This window comes from Lepidothrix coronata, unplaced genomic scaffold (assembly GCF_001604755.1).
Source record: "Lepidothrix coronata isolate B3197 unplaced genomic scaffold, Lepidothrix_coronata-1.0 Scaffold71, whole genome shotgun sequence".
NCBI classification, from domain to species: Eukaryota; Metazoa; Chordata; class Aves; order Passeriformes; family Pipridae; genus Lepidothrix; species Lepidothrix coronata.
This window is the reverse complement of record NW_016690251.1, coordinates 619,800-646,053: the sequence shown is the minus strand read 5'-3', so window position 1 is coordinate 646,053 and position 26,254 is coordinate 619,800. Positions and strand designations below refer to the sequence as shown.

The 26,254-nt window shown below is 40.4% G+C and overlaps 1 protein-coding gene across 4 annotated transcripts in view; it reads right to left on the bottom strand.

The window, feature by feature from the left end:
• Positions 1–25,714, bottom strand: part of SOS1 (SOS Ras/Rac guanine nucleotide exchange factor 1) — a 48,554-nt gene extending 22,840 nt beyond the window's left edge. The window contains exons 1-9 of one of the 4 annotated variants that reach the window (XM_017818796.1): positions 25,562–25,626; positions 21,950–22,735; positions 16,960–17,085; positions 14,696–14,827; positions 13,989–14,153; positions 10,740–10,949; positions 10,135–10,278; positions 7,183–7,293; positions 6,975–7,073 (exon numbers count right to left, since the gene is read on the bottom strand). In XM_017818796.1, coding sequence (XP_017674285.1) covers positions 6,975–7,073; positions 7,183–7,293; positions 10,135–10,278; positions 10,740–10,949; positions 13,989–14,153; positions 14,696–14,827; positions 16,960–17,001 — 903 coding nt within the window. In that variant the 5' untranslated portion in view covers positions 17,002–17,085; positions 21,950–22,735; positions 25,562–25,626. Of the gene's footprint in view, positions 1–6,974; positions 7,074–7,182; positions 7,294–10,134; positions 10,279–10,739; positions 10,950–13,988; positions 14,154–14,695; positions 14,828–16,959; positions 17,086–21,671; positions 21,793–21,949; positions 22,736–24,182; positions 25,223–25,561 lie in introns of those variants that run through there. The other 3 variants (XM_017818795.1, XM_017818793.1, XM_017818794.1) reach the window with 3 other exon arrangements.
• Positions 25,715–26,254: the final 540 nt, after the last annotated feature.

Sequence of the window (26,254 nt, the reverse complement as noted above, 5' to 3'; positions counted from 1 at the left end):
CTTTTATTTCACATTAAGTTTTAACTCACAATATAAAATACGATCAGCCCGTTGGGAAGCATACTGGAGAAGTAAAGCATTAAAACAGAGGAAGATAAGAAGCATTTCAACTTTTAGTACAAGATTACAGGTTCTTTTACATCCTTACTATGTGACTTACAATAGATCTTAAATATATGTTGAAAATTTAAGTACATCAAACGTCATCTGAGACCAAAAAAGTAAAAACATTTGATTAAGGAAACGTGAATTTAAGGAACTGCTACTTTGATTACTCAATGCGAATGCTATTTGGGGAGGGGTGTGTGTATGAAATTAAAATACATCTGTTTCAGAATTAAATGACACTACTCTGAAGAGTGCCATTTTTCAAATCAGGATAGACAACTGAGCAAAAGTCAGGAAGACCCATCCAGACATATATAGTTATACAAGTCTGTCAGCTGACATTTACCAATTCAGCAGTTCAAAGTTTACTGTAACAGGTTTCCTTTGTGGCCAAATTCTCCCTAGCATTCCCATAAATGGGTATAGCCTGTCAGGAGACCATACTCCAGATTAGGTTTGCTCACCAGCTACTGCACCCTGCAGTGTTTCACCTGGTATCTGCTCAGCAAGAAGAAGTGCAATTTTGCTCTCAGCTTCTGCAATTGGGAAGGGATTTATGTATGTGATCAGCGTTAGCTTACACAATGAACACCTCCTTCATCAAGGAAGGGACAGAAAAACAAAGCCTTTTTTTCAAACACATTCTTTGATGTTCTCATAAAACCATTTCCTAAACATTCAGACTTCTTGTAGGCTACCAGCTGCCATTTCTGCATTTCACATGCCCGGATTTCATTACTAGGGAAATGGCTACTTTGCTTATAGGAGGCCTTGTCTTCTCAGAGTAAGGAAAACCCATTTGCTCTGCATTCTTCAGAAATATGGGGACTTTTTTTTTGCATATGCTGATGTTTCTTCCATGGCAGAATCATTACCTTTCTGCAACAAATGTACAAGTTCACAGATTCTTCCAGAGCCTTCATGCTCTGAAACTCTTCTTTCTTACTGTCACTTTGGTTTGTCTCATCTTTATTAGCAGACCTGCAGAATATATTAGAAATTTAAAACTCATAATTAAATTCATAACATTTAGTTAGATCAGTATTTGAAATATCACAAAATATTTACCTATGTGCTTCCACACTTGTAATTGAGGTCTTCCATTTTCTTCCCCCAAATTTTCCATAGTAAAGACAATGCAATTTGAAAACATCTTCCCTTTCTCTTTTGTAACTCCAAAGTGGATTAAAATCCACTTTTTCTGGTTCGACACATTTCAAATCTGATCTTTGCCAGACAAGGTTGCAAGGCTATAAGCAAAACTGGATGACACCTCTATGTTTGGATAGAAATACACGATTTTTTGAACAGAAACGTATGAATTTTTGCACACTACATAAGGTGAATTCAAAATTTCAAAGATCATTCTGGGAAGCAATAGCAGGACCCTGCTGATTTTAAGAGGAACTCTGGTGATTAATTAAAAAACAGCAAGTGAAATGAAAGATGACAAGCAGAAATCCATCTGTAAACTTGGTCTACAGAAAGCACAAAGGGAACTTGTTGTTTTACTTGTATTTGTTATTTCCTACACATTTACATCAGTTTCCACTGACAGAAAACATAAATCTCCACTGCTATAAGAGCAAACAGAGAAACGATGCTGGTAGTGAGACTAAATCCACAGCTCCACACCCAGAAGTATTTCCACTGAAGAAATCAAGCATATAAAAATCTCAACCATAGCACAACCTCTCTCCAAGGATCTGTCCTTTTTACAGAATGTGGCAGGAGAAGAGGACAGGTAAATACACTGTATAATTGAAAGATTATACAGCAATATAAGTGTATCAGGGACTGTATCATGACTGCCACAGTCACAAAAACTAGGAGTTGAAAATTCCAGCTTCTTAACATTCAATCCTCGATGGATTGTGTCAAAACTTTTACTCAGTGGGGGAAAAAAAGGAACAAAATTTGTCCAAGTTCTTGTAACACCCATCTATTTTCATGACAGCTTGGCCTTGGGTGTTCAACATAAACTGCTGCCATTGTAAGCTAAAGAGCTATCTACCATCATTAACAGCAGTCACTGAAAACTGGGAACAAATCACCAGCCCCAGCAAACAGTCAGTTACAACACAGCTCTGCTAACTCCCACTGTACCATAGACACTTTGCCATGCAGGTATTTCTAGAAAATTCACTGGAAAATGGGACTTTGGAACCCTACAGTTGAACACATAAGTGAAGTTGTAAGTTGGAATTCAGTCAGTGCTTCATTTGACTTCCCACGGACAGCATCATCTAGATTAAGAAGTCTGGCCCTGTGATACCCTACTCCCTTCTTCAAGGACCAAAGTACAGCTTTTGTTGGTCTGGCAGCAGATTGACAGTAACACAGCTCAAGTGTCACTGAGGACTGTAAGCAAAGTCAGGAGGAATTTTTTTACTTTTACTTCTGTTAGATTTTATCCAGCTTTTGCAGAAAGGCAACTTTAGAGGGATAACAGAAAAAAATGTTCTCTGAGGTAGTTATTTCTCATTAGAAGATTTCCTAGAAAGAGACATCTGCATCTCAAAAACCCAAATACATCCTGTGTATAAGGAAAAAAAGCTATAAAATAAAACATACAGCCCCATCACAACTCCATAACAAATGACATAAATCATTAACAATGAAGTGATACACATGTACATATATTTATCTGACACAAACACACAGGAAATACATCAACAACTGCCACAGCTAGAAAGAAAATTCAAGAGCTACATCAGAGAGACCAATTAGTTAGATTAACATTAACCACGTTTCTGGGAAAAGTGTGCACACACACCCCCCCACGTGACAAAGTTTTATTTTCCCCTATCAACTTCCCTTGTGGCTGACAAACACAGAACTGACTTAAAGCATAAACCTACTAGCATTTAAAGCAGAATAGAAATAGAAATATTGTCAATGAATGCTCACAAGCAAGAAATACAGAACCTCATTTACCTGGCTGTACCACCTCCAGCTTCTACCATAAGACACAACTTCTGAACCTTTACAACATTCCCGTTGTAAAACAAGTCCTCTTAGTTTAACCATACGAAGAAGTTTCTTAAATTTGTCACCTACTGTCATACTCTAGGAAACCTCTTCTTAGACTTCAGACCAAATTTTACCAGCTTCTTCTCCCAGGAAACACCCAAATACTCTTTGTGGTCCTTATCACACACTAGCAACAGTTTGGTCAAGCAACACTTCGTCCAACAGACAAACCTCCATGTGTCACAGAGATCTAGAATTGCACATTATCTCCAGTGGATATGATAAATCATCCATATCTGCAGTTACATATATAAATTATGTAAAACAGTAATACTTCTGATTTTTATTTATTTCAAACCTGTACTGTGCATACAAGTTACCGTGTTTGGAAAGAAGCACTGAATCCAAAGTGACTTCAAAAAGTAAAATCTTTTGCTGACACTAAGTGAATACTTGCTTTAAATAATTCACAGCTAGTTCAAATCTGTGATTTTTTTGGTTTTAATAGTAATTGAAGTATCCTTTAAGAATTGATTAAAGCAAGAGAACGTGTTACTCTCAGTGCCCGTACTAAAGGCAAGCAATCCAGACAGTGTTTTGAGACAATGATCTATAACTGCAGATATTGTAAAAGCTTTGCAGACTGCCAAAGTTCAACTAATTAAGACTCAGTGATTCTCCACCCTGGGCTGGGTTACACCACTTACAGATGTGATTGCAAACCAAATTCATTAAATTTGTTACACTCTCCAACATGACACTGGCTCAAAGAAGCCTGAGAATGAAAGTGAAGTCAAAGCTCAAAATAGTTTGGGATGTGTTGCCCAACACCACCACACACAGCAAGAAAATTAAGGGATCAAACTAAAGATACTCTAGTCCTAAACTACTAACATTTTACCACCTTGAGCCTTCTTCAGCAACATGTAACAAATTTAATACCATCGGTTAAAAGACTGGCAAGTTACTTTTCATCTAAGAACAAAGTTTAAAAAAACCCAAATAAAACACACTAGATGCTGGTGTGAAATGAAAGCATCCTGAGATTTTTAGATCATTATAGGTAGAATTCCAACTAAAAAATAATATCAAAGAGACAATAGGTTACCATTCATGACTCATGGGAGTCAAGGTTGCATTTGGCTTAAAAAAATCTCAACCTATGAAGTTCTCCTGTTTCCCAAAAACATACTGTTTTACCTAAGCAGAGTTTATATATGCTTTGCAGCATTCCTAGTTGGAAAATAAAGAATTTTAAAGTAATCTTCTATTTATCCAATGAAAGGAAAGAGTATATACAAATTTACAGCATTCGAGACAGTGCCAAATTCAATTCAAAGGTATTGTAACCTTCTTTCTTCAATTACTCAAGGTCATGAATAACTCCACTGTTTGTACCACCCTACCTTTCACTTAAAAGTCCACACTTCTATTCACAGAATTCCATGATTCTATGATTCAGAAAAGCCCATTCATATTATCTGAAAATTTGCAAAAAAGTGCAGTCTCCTACGAAACTGCTATTTTATATAGTTAGTTTATTATACAAAAGTTTGAGGAATTTTCAGGTTGGTTGAAGGAAAACACAGCCCTTAGTCCTATTCTAACTTTCCAACGATGTAGCTTTAGCTAAAACCAGAATATTTATTTGTGCATTCCTGGTGCCCTGCCCAACTTCAGGAAGGCTTTAGTGATAACCATTTAGATAACCATTTAGTGATAACCATTTAGATAACCATTAGTGAATAGAATTTTTTTTTAATTTGCATAGTTAGAAGGAAACTGAAATGCATTTTAGATACTTCAAAGTACAAAGTACAGCTGAAAGAAAAATGCAAACCTCTTTATCCTTAAGTATATCTATATTCAAGAGAAATAAAATTTTTTTTCCACATGCTACTTTGCCAACATTTTGTGTCTTCATACCAAGAGATCCATTTTCATGCATTTTTAACTTGATTATTTATAGATATGGCTGCAATCACTAAATCAGGTGTCTTACCATACCAGAGAATTCAGTATAACCTTGCATTAGTGAAACTGTCTTGATGATAAGGCTAAATAATTGCACCAATACCCTTCTGCAGCAGGTAACCTTCTCTTCCGTCAGGTGATTTTTAAGTATAATCACGCTGGAATTTATTTAAAGATTCCAGATACAAGAAAGAAAATGTTATTGCTAGCAGAGACTACTTGAGGGAGGGATTCATATGCTGAATGCTCATTGACAGCTGAAGATAATGCCACGAAAGGCAATATCTTTCTCTTCGCCTGCGCCTATTATCCATCACTGCCTACGACGTGTATCGCCAGTCACAGACCACAGTGACAGGTGTCTCACTAAAATGTGAGATGAGCAACATGGTGGGAAGAGAACCTGGAAGGTTATCATATACAGAATAAAATCCAGCCCAACAATATCAGAGTGACGCAGAGTGGAGGGGGCGTGTGTAGAGCATGAACACAAAAAGACAAGAGTTTTACATAAAGCACAGGTCATGGGTTGCAAAGACTGATCACCTTCTGGAGGTGGGCTTAGCTTAGACTCCAGTTTGCCCTAACGAAGGTGAACACAAGCTGCTCCCCATTACATAAGCACACATGGTCTTTTTCCCCTCTTAAAATTGCCAATGGAATAAGCAACGCAGGATGCCTGTGTGCCAGACGACATTAATCCTTCATGCTTTGTCTATTACATATGACTGTGCCACGTTCACATGGAAGAATGCAAAGCCACCAGGTACTGCATGAGCAGGGAAACCTTATGTCTATGCAGGTCTTTATCATATAAAATGCAAACAAGCTGTATCATACCTCCCTTCCAATGGATTAAGGAAAATGCTTAATATTTTAAAGATGTCTGAAAGGTCAGACCAAACCCACGAACTAGACAAACGGATCACGCATACATCCCAAAATTTTTCAAAAAGCATGTTATACAAGATGAGCTATGTGCCAAAGCTGTATAGGTAGATCTAAATCACTAAAAATGGTGTTAAAACTGTAGACACTTAGACTCAAAGAGGACCTAAGCACTGGGTTATCCAAAGACAACATTCAAGGAAACACATACAGATTTCTTCAAAAGAGCAGAGATTTTCTTTTTTTTTATTATTATTTTTTTCTTTTTAACTTCAGATCCAAATTTCCCTACGTATTTGTTTGGAACACTGTGTGCCTTATGAGTTTCCATTAAGTTCAAATGAAGATTCTGCTTGAAAGTTTTCCTCAGAATCCTTTACACCCCTTAAAGATCATTACTCAACATCAATGCCCCAGAAAAACATTCTGTAGCTATTTGCTTTGCATGTGTGTATGTTCCTGTGGCCCTATCAATAGGAGTCTCATTACAAAAAGCCCAAGTAGTACATATATCAAACCAAGCCTTCCCTTTGAAGGGAAGATATCACCTTTACAAGCCCATGGGATGTCCACTGCAAGAACACCAAAGCTTTTATTGAAATAAAATGAAGTCTGAAGGGAACTCTTGCTGTGATTTTAAATTTACAAAGTAACAGCTTGAGAAAGCCTTGGACATCTATAATACAGCCATTTGCCATTATCTCTTAACACTGTTGCAACTATCATTCCAAGAATATGAGTATGTAGATCTCTATTGCTTTCTAAATTAATAGTAGCTTGATTATTTGACAGAAATCATTACCTGCTGTAAAACTTCCATGAAATTACAAGCTGATGTTCAGTTAATTATAGCACGCACCTGCAGAGCACATAACCTGCTTTTTATTCAACACAGCAGTGTCATTATTCACATTCTAGTAAAAGATTTTACCTCTAACTGAGCACACAAAGCTCTGGTACCTAACATTGAGAATTATTAAAAAAAAACAAAACACAAAACCAAACACATCAGATTGACACAACATTCTTACTTTTAGCAGTTCAAAATAATGGAGACAGTGGTAAACAGGGGCAAGGAGCAGCCGGGGTAGAACATACTGGACAGCTTCTTTAAAGCCTTCACCTATTGACTAGAAACAAAATAAGTTTCAGTCTTAAAACAACAAATGTATTGAAGTAACAATGCAATGTAATTAAAATAGTAATATCAATAATATGTCTTACTTAAAGGCAAGTTACCTGTAAATAAAATGCTGCTCCTGGCTTTGATAGTTGACTTAGAAAATGATCATGAAACCCAGGTCGCAAAATATCTTGTGCATACGATTCATATGGATCAAATGCTAGTTCCTAAAAAGAGATACACAATAATTTTACAATCATAGAATGGCTTGGGTTGGAAGGGACCTTAAAGATCATGTAGTTCTTCCAACCCCTTGCCATAGGCAGGAAAACCATTAGTTTACAAAACTGATTTAAAAGCTAAACTTCCACGTTTCTTAAAGAAAATACATATGCTACATAGACTTTTCCAAAACACATGTAGAGAAGAGCCAACTTTTACATGCTCATCATGACTGACGGAGTAAATCAGTCTAAAAGAGATCTCTGGAAGTCAACTGGTCCAATTCCCGGTTCAAAGCAGGGTCATAGACAGATCCACCATCAAAGCTAGCTGAGGATTCTCAGGGTCTCTCTCATCCAGCTGAGTTCTGATCAACTCCAAGTAGAGAGGCATCAAAACCTCTCTGGGCAGCCTATTCCAATGTTCAAGTGTTCTTGTTGCAGATTTCCTCCCCTCCAGTATGTCATCAGGATTAATCTTTTTACCATTCATGTGCTCTCTCACTCGTCTCAAGTTCTCAACTGTGAAGCCTCAGTAAGAGCCTGCCTCTATTGTCCTTACACCCTCCCTCTGCCTAACTGAAGACAATAGTAAGATCTCCTTCAGACTTCTCAAGAATAAATAAACCCAGCAATCTCAACCCTTTTTGGGCATCACGGGTCTCAGCTCCTTAACCATCACAACGTTCATGTATAAACACATCTTGTACCAGAAAGCCGAAAACTGGACACAGCATACCAGATGTGGTCTCAAGTCCTACACAGAAGTGATCCCTCAACATTCCAGCTACACATTCCCTAATATAATGCAGTAGGTAATTAGCCTTCACAGACAATTCCTGAGGACCTCCCAGCCCTGTCACACAGTACTGCTCCTCAGCTGAAACACTGCATGGGGTTGTTTGGTCCCAGGTGCACAATTTCATATTTGTCTTTACTCAACTCTGTGAGGTTCCCATAGGTCCATTTCTCCAGCCTGTCAGGTCCCCTAAGAAGTAGCCCTGTCCTCCTGTGTGTCTCCCCACAATTTGGCATCACCTGCCAACTAGATGGGGCAGACCTCCTTCCACAACACTAATCCAAACATTAAACAGTATCAAACCCTGAGGAATGCCACTAACCACGGGCCTCCAGGTGGCCTTTGTACTGCTGATAACAGCCCTTCAAAAGCCCAACAGTTCAGCCGATTTCCCACACGCTGTATAATTCAACTAGCTAGGCTGCATCTCACCAAGCTGACTGTAAGGATACTATGACAGACTGTGCTGAAAGCCTTGTTTAAGTTCAGATAAGAGATATTAACTGCTCTTCCCTCTGTCCATGGAGACAGTCATCTCTTCGAAAGTAGTCAAGGTGGTCGGGTACAGTTTGTCCTTTGGAAATCTCTACTGGCTGTTGCCAGCCACTTTCTAGTCCTTCACATGGCTGGATGTGAATTCCAAAAAGATTTGCTAATCCTCTGAGGGACTGAGGAGAGACAGACTAGCCTCTAGTTTACAGGAACCTCCTCAACAGTGTTTTTGAGACTGGGCATAACACTATCTCCAAAACTCACTTGAGGCCATTTCCTCTTGTCCTATCACTTGCTACTTGGGAGAAGAGATCAACACCCACCTTTTTACAGCCTCCTTTCAGGTATCTGTAGAGAGCGATAAGGTTCCCCCTTGGCCTCCTTTTGTCCAGGCTAAACAACCCCATCTCCCTCAGCTGCTCCGCACAGAACACGTTCTCTAGGCACTTCACCAGCTTTGCTCCTCTTCTTTGGACACACTCCAGCACCTCAGTATCTATCTTTCTTGTAGTGAGGAGCCCAAGTTCCAGTAAACAAGAAACTGTGCATGTCCTTGCCTCCTACTAAACCCAACCTCTTTTCTCAGAGACCGGGAATGCATATTCCATGTGCTCTGAACACACTGCTTCTCTCCCAAGAAAGCTAGAGCCTGTGATAAAGAGATGACTCCTACTTGTTCAGAGAAGGGTTGTGCCACTTGTCAACTGGGCAGACTTTGCAGTCGAAGCTTGACCACATCATGCCCTTTGGTAGCATCCTCCTCTGATTCTGATCCTTAAGCATTCATCCAGCTCATTTATTCCATACTAGAGCTCCATATACTTTAGCTGATATTTTGTTAGGCCTCCTGGCCTCATCCCCCCCTCCCTCCCATCCTTCCTGAGCACCTGTTTTCATTCATACAGCCCTCCATCATGGCAGCCCTTCCTGCCAGGTCGCTGATTACAATCACACGACAGCTCTGCAATTGTGCACAGACTTCCAGATCCTCTTGTCTGTGCATGAGCACATGCACTCTGGGGAAACAGACACTTCAGAGGAGCCTTTGAGCATCCCACCTTCTCAGGAGGAAGGTGCAAGAACCTTTGTTGCCATGCTTTCTGTTAAGCTCGTCCTCTTCTCTTCAATCTGCAAGCTTTAGTCTCCATCCACTAACAAGCTTAGTTCAAAAACCTTCCTCACCAGCTTAGCAAGCCTGTTGGCAAAGCAGCCCTTGCTCCTCTCTCTTTGTCTTTCCACAGCAATCTGGATCTACAGATGATTTACAGGACACTTCCAATTCTGTCAAAGTCTAGTCACAGGTTTTTTGTTCAACTTTTTCCACCTGTGCTCTTGAAAGTTTAAACAGCCACTCCAAAAGCTAAGGTTTAGAGACTAAAAGGGTAAGAGCACTCTCAAAAATAGCCAGCCCCTTCATCATGGTGGGGCTGGAAGAAGAGATCTCAAACTGAACAAAGGCAGCTAGAACAGAGATGCACTTTACATCTAACTGCAAGTATTAAAATATATATGAATAGCAAAAAAAACCCCAAAATCAAAGGAGTATTTTTTCTTACCTCTGCCATGTCTTCAAAACAGCTGCCTACTAGTGGGTGAGGACTGCCTTCATCTGTCATTTCAACAGTGTCTTCTATATGACCCAGTAACTTCACGCTAAGTTCATGAATGTCTGATATACGACTAAATATATTTTCCACATCCTGCAAAAAGCAACAGAACGAGACAAAAATCAAATGTGCAAGGCTACTCCATTATGACGTGGAATTCAAGAACTTTCCTAAACAGAACAAGATTCTACAATCATTTTATAACATACTTTTTCTACAACTTATATAAGATGATTAAATGTATTTTTAAAATAATGAATATCTATAAATATATAAAAATTTACAGTTATTCAAATGTGGCAAAGCACAGTGACAAATCTTAAAATTACAAGCCTGCAAGTGAATATAGCAAATTGGGAGGTTTCTTCCACAGTCCTACAAAACCCATACTTCCCCACAAGTGCTCTTTTATTATTTCCATTTCAGAACTCAAGACAAATGCTTTCTCTACTATTGATATGTTAAACTGGACAACAGTTAAATTTCAGAAGTATTCATCATTTATAGATATTATAGTAGGTGCTTTTTTTGTTTGTGGTTTGCACAGTACTTACATGAGATGAAAACAGTTTGGAGTTGGAGGCATATGGCTCTCTAAAAACTCTGATAATGAGATTTAGTTCCCTTATGTATTGTCGAACTTCTGCCATAAATGACTTCACTAGGTCATAATAGGTTTGCTCCCCTGAGGTGGAGGGTTCTTCATCAGATAAAGTTAGTGCACTTAAATCTTCTACATCTTGATGGAACATATCCATTAATACCTAGGTAGCAAAGAGAGGGAAATCCACAAAGTCAGAACCTCTTTTCAAGATTGACCAGTAGGTTACCAATAAAGAAAACCTACTATTCCTGTGAAATCAGACTGATCAGCAGTAAGATTTATGTATTATCACTCTGCAATCAGTTGAGCACTACAGAAGCAATATCCATTGCTATGAATTTGCAAGTCATTATGTGCAGTGGCAATCTCTGAAGATTCCCAGTCATTTAGACCAATCCAGGCATCTCTCCAAGAACACGGTCCTAAAATCAATTACAATTTTAAAAGGTCTGTGAAGCACACCAAGACAATTAGCATTTAGCTGTACTGTATTACTCTGAATCAGCAGTGCACAGTCTAAGTTTCTGAAGATGCTATACTATCTGAAGTCAAAAGGTGTGTACGTTTTGGCTTTTCAGTTTTAGCTTTAACAGGAAGTCACACGTGATCATGCTCAGAATCCTGTGATCTCCCCACAGTGAACACTGGCCTGTCCACAGACTGTACGTGGCCCAGTTTCTGTCCTTAACTGCTGAGTTCTTTTGTTAAAATGAACCCTTGAGGAAGGGCACCCACGCCACAAAGCAGTCACACTGCAGAACTACATAGACAAAAGGACCTCTAAAAACTCTGACTACCAGAGGTCCAAATTCATAACCAAGTAAGGCTTACCAAACACAAGCAATTAATAATTTAAACTTCTCAACAGAAGTGGATCACTGAACACTTCTTCCAAATGTGGTGTCTGAGCCAGGAGTCATTACAATGACTTAGCAAGTGGCAAGCAGATATCACACTCTGGGTTGTTTTCATCATACTCATCTTAATGTTAGAATATCTTAAAGATAAAATAAGTAAGTTGACTGTAAATTAGTTAAAGGCACCCTTATTTGAAGTATCTTTAGCAGACAAAAAACCTAAAGAGGGTCCACAAGCAATCTACAATGATGTAGCAAATAACAAGAAGCCAGCCTAAGATATAGTTCAACATAAAAGATGACTTCATCCTGGGATAGACAGATGGGACAGTATTTATGAACAAATCCACTGCCCAGAGCTACACTCTTTCCAAGAAGTCATGAAATTTATCAAACAATGTATGTGAACTTTAAAATAAATGAGAACTTATTTACTGCTTGCCAGTCTCCATTCCAAACAGACGGAGGTGAAGCCATGGCAACCTGTGCCTGTTACTGCAGAGACTGATATGACTGCTGTCAATCACTGAAAAGACTGAGGAAAAGAGTGAAGGATCAAAGCTGTAAATACTCCTCAGAGAGCCACAGGAGGGAATGCTAACACATTAAACATGAACTAGAGTTTTCAAAGTGGAAGAAAACAGAATGGAAAAGTGTTTTTTCAAAATAATTGTAGAACTGGAGATCAAGAATTAAAGTTCCGAACGAGCCACAATAACCATAACATTTAGCCTGGTATTCACAGTAAAAGTCATCTTTCTTAAGAAATGTTATTTAATTAATTAGTACTATTAACAATTTTTTTAACATCAAGTAATTTACAGGCACTTCTCCAGAGGACGTCAGTTAACCAAGCCGTTGATTACCAGTCTTAGACCAATGAACTATTACGCAAGAGAATACCTGGGGATCTATAAATTCAAGAGATGGTCTGGTAGGTTCATCAAACTTGAATACTGGAAGAAACACCTACCTAGAGAAGTCATTCTTCACCCATGTCTTGTACTAACACTCCTCAAAAATATACAGGTCTAGTGAGGAGGGAAATGGACACACAGCAGGTTCTTTCTCCTAGTGAGTCAAAGTCCCTGATACACACCCTGCTCTTAAGCTTCTCTGAAAGCAGAACAATGGACATTTTGCATTAAGACTGACTTCTGAAGCTCTAAGAACAGAGGGTGGTTCATATTTCAAAGTCAGTGAATGTACATGGAACTCAGGTTAAAAGGAGTCTCCTAAGTAATTCTGGAGAATGGAACATTACAGCATCACTACTGTAGGAAATTACATGGAATAATGCAGGTATTCAAGGAGGCCCCAACATTTCCAGATTTACTTCATGGATGCAGTTCTAGCAGACAGCTGGGAGATTCCAAGCTGTATTCATAAGATGTCTCACTACTATGAAATCCACAGAAACAACTTAAAGTAACTACACCTCAGATATTAAACTCAGAGCATTCAGAAGCCCAAGTACACAGTAGAAGAAAATGGGCTTGCATTTTAACAGAGTTTGGTTTTTTTTGCAGACAAGACAAAATTTTCCAGATGGATGGATGGCAAAAAAGCAAGTGTAAAAGTCCTTGAGGAAAAAGATGGCAAACAGGGCCAAGAAAATGTTCTGGTTGTTTTCTTTCAAAAAATAAAATCAAGCAGAAGACATCATGGGTATGACCATAATATACTATGAGGTTTCTCAATGCAACTCAAGGAAAACACCTTAACAGTACCTTTCAACTGGCTTATTCTGCTCAGGCAGTAAACAACAGGCCTGCTTCGGAGCCTTTCAAAAGTTTATTCTGAGCACATATTAGAGTTCCTACAGTGTAATACAATTGAAGTTCCTAAATCATATTTGTTACAGCTCCTCTGTTCACCACCTTTCCTATGATACAAAGAAACATGCAGCGACAGCACTTGTTCCTGTTAGCATTCTATAACCAATATTCAAACATATACCTTGAAACACTGCCCTAATGACCCAGGCAGACATGCCCAAGAGCAAGAGTGACCAAGACTACTGACTGAGAAACATTTAACTCCTTAAGACCTCACCAGGTATCTTAAGTAAAGAAAGGAGAAGTAGAAAGAAGAAAAACAAAAAGGCATTCACTTAAGCAGAGATAATCTCAGCTGAAGATATTAACATAGACCAAGACAAAACCACTGAAAAGAGGTGATAAATTTGAAAATCCCCAGCCTTCAGCAAGAACCATACCTTATTGCACTAATTTCTTCTTTCAAACATACAACATTCCACATACTTACTAAGGAATAAACATTGTCCTGTCAAAATTCAACTACAACTTTCTGTTAACATGATAAATGAGGGTTGGGCTTACCTTATCAGCACACATTGCTACTTTAATATCTTGTTTTGTAATTTCATAATGTCTTATATTCCGCACGTAATTCCCAACCAATTTTAAGATGTCTGCAGAAATGTATTCTAATACTGCTACTATGTAAACAGACACTTGGTGGTCAATTTTGTAGCCTAGAACTTCCTGAAAGGGGGGGGAAAAAAAAGCATTCCACTGTTACTCATTTGATGAAACAGACACCATAGGTTACAATTAAAACCAGTTAGTTTAACACCCTACTCATTAAAGATACACCACACATCCACAGCCTATTTTAAGAATAGAAACACAGTAGTCTGTAGGCCTAGAGAAGAAACAGTGCCATTGCAGATGCTGCTCTATTAATTGTGGAAGTGTCAACAGCCAACTAACTGTCCCAAAAACTTCATTTAAACATTTAGGGCTATTTCCACAAGTTTCTTGAGTGTTTTCTTAGTCATGTGAAATGAAACGTGAACAATCAAACCTATAGCAAAGGAGTTCTTGGCTTTGTCCAAAAGAGAATTAACTGATTTTTAACTGAAAAATAAATATTTTCCATTAACATTACTTAAAACTATGTAACAAACACAGATATTCTTTCTTAATCCTTTTGGTCTACATTTCAGGCAGTATACAGACATTACATGAAACAAAGGTGTCAACTTCTAATTGCATCCTAAAAGCAAGATTACATCACTGCTTACCTTTAACAAGGGATGGATTTTTTCTACTGGAAGAGATAACGGATTTCTTCGTTTCCTCTTCTCAATAGCAGACTGGGCATCAGCTATTGCCCACTTATCAATAGGATGGGGAAAACTTTTTTGAACACGATCCTTAAAAAAAAACAACAACATGACTAAAAGGTAAAATGCACTATCTGAGTGAGCTCAGCAGTATTACTACATTATCAAATCACCTTCCATTACTTAAAGGAATGGTTGCTAATGTTTGTATTTCAACTATAAAAGCTTACACAACATGTGTAAATTTTATCATTTTGGAAAAGGCTTCTCACTACATTCATAGGGCTGTATCAGATTATCATTATCAGAGGATTATCTAGTGCTCAAAATTTAAGAAATGCCAGAATTAAGCTGCCACTGAAGGCACAGTTCGCTCCCCTTGTGCACATTTCTGTTTTGCCTTCACTGATCAGCACATGGTCCATCCTGTATACATGCAAACTGCTCTGATGGTGACAATGAACATAACAGGAAAACAAAATATACAACATCACCCACATATTCTAAAACAGTTTCAGTCTACAGGTGGACCATATATGCCCCAGTTTATTCATCTCTTCCATCAATCAGTGTCTGAGGACACCTACATTCTCCCATGCACTGAACAACTCTCCTGCTGGAACTCACACACAGGTCTCTGGAGGTTCAAAAGCTTCACTGTTTTTGGTAGCCCTGGTATTCAGATGCCAGAAATTTATTTTCTCAGATAACGTCACATTTTATTTTTTCAGACCACAGTTCCCACTGACTGTTTCAGTTGCAAGTGCTCACTTATGTAAATATGGCTCCTGTTTGAGCAATCATGAAATGAGGAAGATGAAGTTAATGACCACTTACAAAGAGCTGGTACAGGACAAAGTACACAAACAAGAACTTTCCGAAAAAAAAAATGTGACAGAATACAATTCTATAAAGGTGACACCCAACTTTCCAAAGTGCAGGGTTTTCTTTTTCTCCCCTCATAACACTTTGGCAAAAGGAAAGCAGAGGTCCTACCAAAAAAAAAAAAAAAAGTCTCATTCACTATGTGAACACCAATTCACACCCCTAACATAGTCCAGTCTGCTGACTGAACAATTAAGGTGTTCCAGGGTAAAAAAATGAATATGTCTGACCATATAATTAAAGATAGCATCACTATGCATAAACACAAATGGGGTAAATGGTGGTTGCTTGATCATCTCTAATTCCTGCATTTCTCCTATCTTCACAGCTGTAAGATTCACAACAAAACACTTTGTGTCAAGTTTTTTGTTAGCATTATTTAAAACAGCACTAAACAATCTTCCACAGACCTCTTGTCTCTTTTGCTGCCAGACCAGAATGATGTAGCAAAACAGGTCAGCCCCGAAAGGGGACACTGGAACACCATTAGAGGTGTCAGTGTTCAAAAGAGAAGAGGAAGGACAAAATTCATGACTCTTGAGCTCTAAGACAGTTACACTTTTAAGGGTTTTTTGTTTGCAAGGGTTTTTTTGCCATTAGTCCATTTTCTGTAGAACGTGAGGAAGTCACTTGGCACAGGCCCTGGAAGCAATTACTGGAAACCAACAGGTACACAGCACACAGAGCTGTAGTCTGGCACCAAAGTCTTCAAATCATGGTTAAGCACAAAGAGCTACCAAGATATCCTGGTCTTAGAAGCTTAAGTGAGTTGTTCCTTAGATGGAAAAACTCTTCTCAGATCAAGCTCTCAAACATCAAGCTGCTCTTCTGAGCAACAGAGGTTGTAGATCTTTGAAAAGGCAATTGTAAGAGAAGAGGTCTCTATACAGAGGAAATCAGCGTTCTTAAACTCATTCTGAAAAAGTAACTGAACTATTTTTGTTCGAATTTCTGGGGCAGCAGGGGGTATATCAGCCCAAATTGCCATGCTGAGAAAGCAGCATAGAGCCTCAGACTAAGCAGTTGTAGTTTGCATAGAGTATCAGTGGGGGAAAAAGGTCTTTTGAAAGGAACCAATCAGCTTTATATACAAAATTTACACTCATCATCTATTAAACAGTAATACAGCTCAGAGATAGTTTTACTGTGCATTGAACAACAAATTCAATTAATAGGAAAATCAGCTATTAGGGAACTCAGCAGGCTTTATGCAGAAGGTTCTGCTACATAAAGATGCATAATTACTGCTTTCCTTTTTGCATTGTGAAATGATTAATATAGTACCTTTCACGTAACAGTTCAAATTATTACAGATTTGTAATAAGTGCTCTCTATACCTCTACATCCAGAAAACTTCTTGGTTGAGCTTGACACAACATATTTAACAACTGAAGAATTAACTCCTCCACATACTGCAACGCATCTTCAGTAGAGGAAAGTTTAGGATGGACTTGCACCTGAACCTATAGGAAATAGAAGAATTCAAGCTTTGAGTTTTGCTCTTCCCCAAACCACATGCTTTACTTGCAAAAAAAGATGACAAAACTCGAGTCAAACAGCTCAGAAAAATCCAAAACAAAACACAGCTCTATTAAGATCCACCAAACACAAGTGAAACACTCCCCTGCCCCCGACAGAAATATAAATCTCAAATGTTGTATGTACTCAAATCACTGTAAGAAATGTTTAATGTCAAGAAAACAGCTAACTAATAACTGTGCTTACCAATGCAATTAGGAAAACTTTTAAAGCCCTTCCATATATTTATCTCTCTCCACTAGCTCTTAAACAGCTGTTTTTACAAGACATTTTAGAGATGGCATTTCTCTCTTTAAAAGTCATTGTTCATCACACAATTTAACTTCTGAAACAAGCCTCCAGCATACTTTTCCTTTGCACTTCTGTAGTTCACAAAACAGCACAGTTTTAACCAGCTTAAATTTCAGGTACATAAGGCTCAGTGCTTCAGAGCTCAAACAGACAGGCAGTTTAATCTCAATCCTACACTGATGACAAATATTATGCCAGAGCAAGCTGACTGCTAACTTTCGCAATGCATCTTTCAAACCCCAATTTCATCATTTTACTGTTCCACTGCACATAACTCAAAATGCCTCCAGTTCTCTCGATCACTAACAGAAGAGCCTAACCACTCTGAATCAAAACCCAACAATCTGTCTCATCCAAATGTTAAACCCATGTCTGTAGTCAAATAATAGCGCCATAATGATTTAATTTCACACCTGAGTTTTAATTCCTGTTTGCAGTTGTAGCAAGAACTAAATTTTCTGAAGTTCAAACACACAACAGCCTCAAATAGAAATCCACCTGCCTGCTAAGGCACTCATTAGTCTGGAAACTTCATGTCTGGGCATAGTCCTGGTGCTCACTTAACTGCTGTTGAGATTCAAAATACACTAGATCACGTGTTTGGCTTCTTGCAGACTGCACACTCTTATTCAGCAGGTCTTAAAAAACATCTCCAGAAGTTACTGCTTTTTTAACTTAAAAGCACTCTGGCAAAAATAGAACAGAAGAACTTCTCTCCATTTGACTAGCTAACACAACTATTTTGATTATGCCAACAGTTTCACTTTTCCTAAGAACTTCACCATGCGCAGCTACACAGTGTGTTTGTGGAGGTACATGAATAACAGCATGCTGAGCAGTCCCAAACATTATTTACAATTCAAACACTGACATCTGAAATGCTGTACCAGCTTGGAACATCTTAACACCAGAAATTACAGACTTGCAAAAGCAATCTCTTAAAAAGCAGAGCTGATCTGAGCCGTCTGGAAGATGCTGCCTTTAATGTTTCTTTTTTTTCCTAAAGCAGAACTGAACAAATTTGTATTAGACTCCCTATATTATACTCTAGCACTTTGTATTTCAAGAAGTGTTAAATTACCAAGTCAATTCACCAGTAAAAACACAGAGCATGATAAACTGGAGTGATGAAGAGCAGGTCTATTTTCTCCTTTGCTTAGAAAATCGATCACACATTTAAATAGCCTCATCACAACTCTTTCAGTCTGTAACACAGAGTCTATAGGAATAAGAACAAACAAACAAAAATACCACATCAGGCCATAACCTGAAATGTTATGCACAGTCAGCCACAACAGAGTCAACAATAACCTACTCCTAGTTTGGGAAATAAAAATTTCAAATATTTTCCCTAAGCATGTATGTTCGGGGGCAGTTACATGACTCTTCTCAAAGGCCACTGTCTTCTGGCACTATCAAGCCCTACTTCAATAAAACATCCAACTCAGCAGAAGAAAATATTACAAGTTGCCATTGGCTTGCCAGCATAGCTTATCTATGGTAGGTAGATAGTAAATAAACTTCACTGCTACGTGACATTTAGTATCACTTAGGGTTCAAAGTCATACAAGCACACAAAGAAAACAACTAGACTAACAAGGAAAATTACAGGATAGTTTGGTGCACAATTATCACAGAAACATGTAATTTCAGTATCTGCACTACTGTAGTACCCAAAGGCTCAGACTGAGAATGAAACAGAATGTTATTTGAGGGTACTCAGTGCAAGTCCCAAGAAGTCCATTATCTAAGACATGATGCAAGACCGGGTAAGATGCAAGATTTAGTAAGAGAAGACAAGAAATGGGAACATCTGTTAGCATACACCATCACGTGACTAGTTTCAAAAAAAAAAAAAAAAAAAGTCATCTCAGATTTTAAATTAAAAACCCTGGGCCACCCTGCCTTATTGCCCTCGAAAAGGGGGAGCATGGCTTGAATCCCACCAGATCCTTCAGTCCTATGTTAGGAATACACATGATAAAAACAGACTAACAACTTCTGAAGTGTGATGTTTGGATCAGATTCCTATCTAAACATTTAACCTCTCCCTTAAATAATGACAGAACCCATCCCTTCCCTCCTACACACACACCAAAATGTCTATCTTATGATAATGGAAATTACTAAAAAAAAAAAACCACTTTAAGAACTTTTAAAAACAGCTTCAATTCTTCAGAATACCCTAACAACTTTTAATGGGCAAATTCAATCTACACCAGGTACAAATCCCTGCCACCACAGCTGTTTTCATGCAACCCATGTGCTCACTTTTTTGAATGCTAACCTTCTCAATCTTTCCTAATTCTCAAAAAAGAGATGACCAGGATTCTCTTTATTTAAAGTTAAGCAGAGCTAGAATTTCTTGAACAGCTTTTCGGAATCTGTTCAAGAACATAAGCAGAGAAGAACAGTTTAATGAAAATCCTTAAGGAAAATCCTATTATATGATCACCTGGTTTTTTTTGTCCTCTTCCTCTAAAATCAATGAAGGCAAAGAATTTCCATCAGGAATGGTAACAGCTTAAAAATTGGGCAACCATAGATCTGAACTGGCAGAAAGAGTCAATGAAACCAGTGAAAAAGAAGAGTGTGCTTAATGAATAACACAAAGATAAATATAGCTGATCTTACTTTATAACCCTTAGCAACTTATTTTATATAAAGCTTTCTCAAACCATTCCTTTCAAACTCTACACAATAAATTAGAATATAAACATTTCCACAAGCCTCATGGGAAGCAGTAGGAACCTAGACCAAACTCTAAGTAAAGGATTGCAGATCAAACAGCTTCAGGTTACATAGAGGCTTGGTCTCCCACAGGTCCAACACAACTCCAAGGCTGGGATGACCCAAATCCCAGTCTAGACTGACACTCAGCAGCTCATTCTGCATTAGAAAGAGGTGACTGATAACAGATAAAGGTAGACACAGTGAATTTAACAATCCAATTGATACTAAACCACACATCCTTAGCATCCTTTGCAGTTACCTCTTCCTCAGTGGCCATGAGAAAAAGCCTAACTTAGGTTGCTTGTAAACTGAAAAATTTCAATTCAGGATGAAAAAAAATCTCCAAAGACTTCTTAAAGCAATTTCACATGTTATACAAACACCAGCTTAATGCTCCTAAATCATCATTACCAATCAACACAATCAGGTTCAGGGTTCTCAGCCGTTGTGCTAAATACAGAACACACCAGACAAATCCTACGTGTGAAAGGCTGCCGAGAGAACAATACTGAACTGACTCCCATCAGGAGCAGTAGAAGCTCCAGCACCTTCAGAAAAGGGTATAAAAAAAAAAATAATTCTAAAGCTATGTAACAAACTGAAATAAAACTTAAGCGTCTACCGTTGGCTAGAGACAATTTTCTCATAACTGGGCAAGAAACCCATCTACTGGCAAGAAATCACAGTATTGAATCAAGAAACAGCTCCTGCTAAAATACAACTGTGCTTCACTGCTGAGCACAGGTACTGCCACATTGCCAGTCTGCCCCAGTGGCAGCTGAAGTGCTCGTAGAAAAAGTGTCTAAAAGGAAAAAAGCACCGTATTTACCACATCATATTGACAATAAAATAGAAGAAGCTGTAATGAGATGACAAGCCAAGCCATCTTCCAAAGCATTATCAGAGAGGATAAAACTTTACTGATTTTAAGTATTTTTCTAAACTGTTCAATTAATGGGTTATTAGTAGAAATGACTTGGCAACAGAGGAAGTTATTCTGGTGAGGAGGGAAGATTTTTTTTTCAATTCAGTACCTTCAAAAATCTTCACTAATGCTGCAACTCTTATTCTTACTCAACATATCTTGTGTTTATTTTCCCTCAACGACTAAAATACTACTGACAAGCAACTGCCTATCACTAAAACACTTCAGGACAAAGTATTTTATGTACCCTTTGCCTGGATGAGTGTTCTTATAGCGCAAGCACTCCTTAAAAAGGTTTTTTCTTCTATTCTTATACATCTCTTCTGATATTTGGTAACTCTGAGTATGTTTTGTTATCCTGATCAACTAAAAATCCAGTAAATGAAATCGAATACAAACATCTTGGATGCACACTTCAGCAACAACTCACTGAGGATGCAAGACTCAGATTTTTGCAAACATTTCTGCTGATGTCTCAGAAAGGCAGCAGTATTACACTGCACCACTGAACATGTGAAAAAAAACATACAGTAACGATTTGAACTGTAGGAAGTTCTTAACTTTATCCTCCATAGCCATCAGAAGAACAGAGGATCCAAAGAGATCAGAAATTATGAATGCTCTACATCTTCCAAGAAGCAATGCTTAGAAGTGTCATCCTGAGTGGCAAGTGACAACTGGTTTGGCATCAATTTGAAGAGCTAGATAATTACATGTCAGGTAGAAATATCTTTGTCAGCAAGAGCTTCCTGAGAACTCTGTAGTCACTGAAGCAGCTTTTCTCTTGTCTTTTTCTCCATGAAAGGCACAGACAACTGACTAGATGATACATGGAGTACCTGGGAGAACGCTGTCTGGAACAGTTCCCTTAACTGAGGAAGCACATCCCCTTCAGCTGTCAAGCCACATCAGTCCAATCATTTTGACCACAACAAATTCCAACAGGACCCCTTGGTAATTGCTCAACTGATTCAAAACAACTTGAGGTATGTAAACAGCAGAACATCCATACAGCGAGAGCGTTCTTTTGTTTTTCTCCATCATCACACTGCTTATGGTATCAGCAAAGATGACACACTTTCTACTGCAAAAATCAGTGTACAAGGGAAGAAGCGCGTCAGACACGTGTAGAGAAATTCTGACTCCATAAACAAGTTCTACATACAAGATGAAGCCACGAGGAACAGTGTTTAAGAAAAACTATCCAAAAGGTCATGACAGAATGAAGTGTATAAATTCACTAGCAAAGGAACACCAGTGTTGGAAGAGGCATCACTTTGCAGGTGTCCCTTCTGAGTCTGTTTTCCAAGGCGTATTAAAAGCTATGTATCTCCATCTCCAGGCACCTGAGAGCTTTGGTGTTTCACATGTCTTGAATCCTTCATCTTCAGCCCCAGCATCTGACCTTCTGTCCATCTTTGCAACTACAATTTCAGACACCTGCTGTTATTTTTTCTTCCTTTTCTTGTACCTCATCTCATCATTACTGTCTTTTGCCAGCAAGCAAAGACCTCTACAACACTCCAATTTTGCAGCTTCAAAATAACAGTGACCAGGCAGAGAAGCATCTCAGTTGACATCATTTTCTTCCTAATTGAGTGCACTGGAGTCTATCTTGACAGCATCTGAAGAAGAATCAGAAGAAAAGGAATTACATTACGATCTCAGTGGTACAAGAGCTGCTTTTTGCAAATGCAGCTGCTCAATGCAAAGACAGCTCTATTGTTAAGGTTCATGTCTAATGAAGCACAAGGCACGGTCTCCTAAGAACTGTTTGATGTAAGAAAAGATTTATTCTTACTACATATTCTTGGGTTTGTTCCTTGATAAAAAATAGAATCAAAATAACTAACTGGGAAAAAGAAAGCTATTTGCAATGATTCAGCAAGACCTATTTTTTTAAGAAAGTGATCCCGAGGCTGTAGTTTGAACTCTGCATTAGGAGCCAGCTCACAGTTACAAAAAGGGCAATGGCATTTTAATGATTCAGTCCATGTGTGGCAGCTTTCCCCAAGAACTGCAAACACTCCATCCTGGTATATATAGTTTTACAACATTAACTTAAATGCCATTCTCCTCATTGGAGCTATTAATTCAATGTAGGTCTTCCCAAACTATTAACTCTAATTTCCAGCTATGCAGGAAATCATCACAATCCTGCCTGTACATCAACCTGGTTTCAGGTGGAGTTCAGAAAGCAGCTTGCTGTCACTACCTGAGAATGAGTGTCAGCATTTGGTCAGCTAAGGTGAGAAGCAGAGGAAAGGTTCTTCTCTGGTAACAAATGGATGTACGTGAGCTCCAGATAACCTGACTGCTACTGGGACAGCAGGCTCTGGCAATTCTGCAGTCAAAGTCACAAGGCACCACTTTCCCTCCAGGACAGTTGTGCTCTTTGACCTCCCTGGCATACACTGCCACCCTCTCTACTTTACTAGTCCCACACACTGACCTGCAGGCAGAGCTCAGGTCTTTGGTGAACAACACAAGGGGTCAGTGACTGCAACACTGCAGTGCTGCACCTGTCCCAGGAACGACCAGAGGTGACTGTCAAAGCAAGTGCACTGTGATGTTCATGGCTCTACCTGCCACCTGTGACAGGTTCATTACTTTATTTGGCCATTATCAATGCAAAACACCCTAGCTAAAACTATTTGTACCTATATAAGTTAGGAAAACACATAATTTGGTTTCTGCATTAATGAAGAAGCCACTAAGTTAAAAATTTAACATTTTTCATTTCCCATTTAGTTTTTCTGTAACTCAAGTATTTGTCTCTTCAGTAAGGTTGGTGACAATGTGGGCAGATTCTTTATTTCTACCTTTACAGAAACAGCAGTAGTAAGCAGCAGAAGACTATGTTTCTGGACCACAGGGCTCAACAGCCCAAGAAAAGATAAGAAACAGGTGGTGATCTTGTGAAGAGCTGAGGTCAAAAGAGCTAACACCCGCCAGTTAAAAGTTTCAGTGTGAAGCTTTCAGAACTATCTTTGACTGACTGCCTGATTCCTGCCACCCCTCTACCCTCAATAAGAAATAGAGCAGAGGACAACAAAACCAAGACAACTATACCTTGCAGGGCCGGTCTGTCGTCCTTGGTATCTTGTCATCATTGGCCTTCTCCATTGACCTCAGATTCCAGAATTCCTTTTCCCAATGCAGAATTTATCAAACTCCTTCGAAGAAGCATCTTAAGCGCAGGGTGACTTCACGAGTGACTTGTCCATTGGAAAGAAATTCCACTCTTCAGATGTCACAAGTAATTCCAAAGCCCTGATGCCTGCTCACTTCGAATGCTCACACCGTGTCCTCTAGTAGTGAGCACTGAGCCTCATTCCAAATTTGACAAATACCTGCTACACCATGGAATGAACCAACCTCCAAAAGGAAGAGCTCTCTCTGGTTGAGACCTCAGGTAGCTCCACTTTCCAAGCAGCCTTCAGCTGGATGGCTGTCCAAGTGCTTACAAACAACACAGGCAGAAGTGAGCTGCATGGTTACTGCAGAAGTTTCAAGGGAGCAACTATCCATCAGGGATAAGGCATTCACAGTCATGCTACAGATGAGACAAGCAAAAAGGACTTCCAAGAACTGGACAAAAACTACACAGTGCTGGAGACCTCAAAGAGCACACCCAGAAAAGAGAGGCAATACATTGCAAGAGGAAATTAGGAAGAAATACTGAATGTGTATGACTGCAACACCTGAGACTTCTCAATCAGCCCAAGGAGCAAGTCTTTTATGCAAAAGTTGCAGTTAATCACTGTAACTGGACAGACTCAGAAAGCGTTGCTGTGCACAACTGAGCCATGTCAGGTTCTGCAATCTGAAGCCAGTTCAAGCAACAGCGTCAGAAAACTTTTGTTTCTTAAGTCTTCTACTTTATGGACTCAGGCTGCAAAAGTGGAAGAGGAGCCCTGACCATCTTTTCCTCTCTTCCCAATAAATTCTTTCCACACCACAGGCAAAAGCTTCACCATCCTGAGGGAGCAAGACTTGCTAGTTTGTCCTAATGAAGCCTTCTCAGCAAAAAGGTATTTAAACTAAGAGAAGCCTAACTAAAAGCCATTAGACACGAACACTAATTAACTAAAATTCTCTCCAGAGTAGCTCACAACAACCCCCCCCCACACTCCAGCCGTGTCACTAAGGGAGACCAGCACAAACCCGCAGCAGCACTACTCGCTTCCCTCTGGGCGCAGGGGGGCCCGGACTCGGGTGTCCCTCGGCCAGTTTTTATCTCCACGGCCCCGTCTGTCAGAGCATCGCCCCAGCGCGGCCGCCGGGCCCCTCGGTGGCGGGGCACCCACCGAGCACCGCCTGCCCCGCGGGACGGCCCCGACCCATCCCCGGCAGTCCCGGGGCCGCTCCGGGAGCGCGGGGAGCCCAGGGCGGCCCCGCGCCGAGCCCACGGCCGGGCCCCGGGGCGCGAGCCCCCGGCCGCCCCTCACCTTCTTGAGGGCGGGCACCAGCAGCCCCCGCCACTTGGGCGCGTTCTCCTCGCTGAAGAAGTCGTAGAGCAGCGGCTGCGCCTGCATGGTGCCGCCGGGGCGCGGGCCGGGAGCCGCGGCGGGAGGGCCCGGCGGGCGCTCAGCGGGAGCGCCGGCGCTCCCCCGCCGCCGGCGGGGGCGGCAGGCCCGCAGCGGCGGGGGGGGGCGGCGGGTGCCGCATTCCCCGCCCCGGGGCGCGGGGGTAGGCGCGGGGGGCGCGCGGCGGGGCGGGGGTCGCGCGCGGGCCGCGAGGGGCGGGGTCGGAGCGCGAGCGCCGCCGCCTCCCCGGTCCCGTCCTCGCCCGCTCCGGCGGCGGCCGCGGGCGCATGCGCGGAGCGGCGACTCCCTGCGGGGCCCCCCCGCCCCTGCGCCTGCGCGCCCGCCACGCGCGGTCGCGGCCTTCCTCGCGGAAGTGACGCCCGGAGGGGCGCGCGCCCTGGCGGCGGGAGGGCGGCAGGACATCCTGGGGGATCCTGGGGCGCGCGGGGGATCCATCGGGACACAGCGACCGGGACACGGGGAGACGGGCCTGTCTGGGACAGCTGGCTGGCTGCTCGGAGACGGAGGCCGCGAGGCGGTGTCGCTGCTCCCTGGAGAACTCTGTCACTCCCCTGCCTAAAAACACGGTCGTCTGGTAGGGGGACCATACGAGAT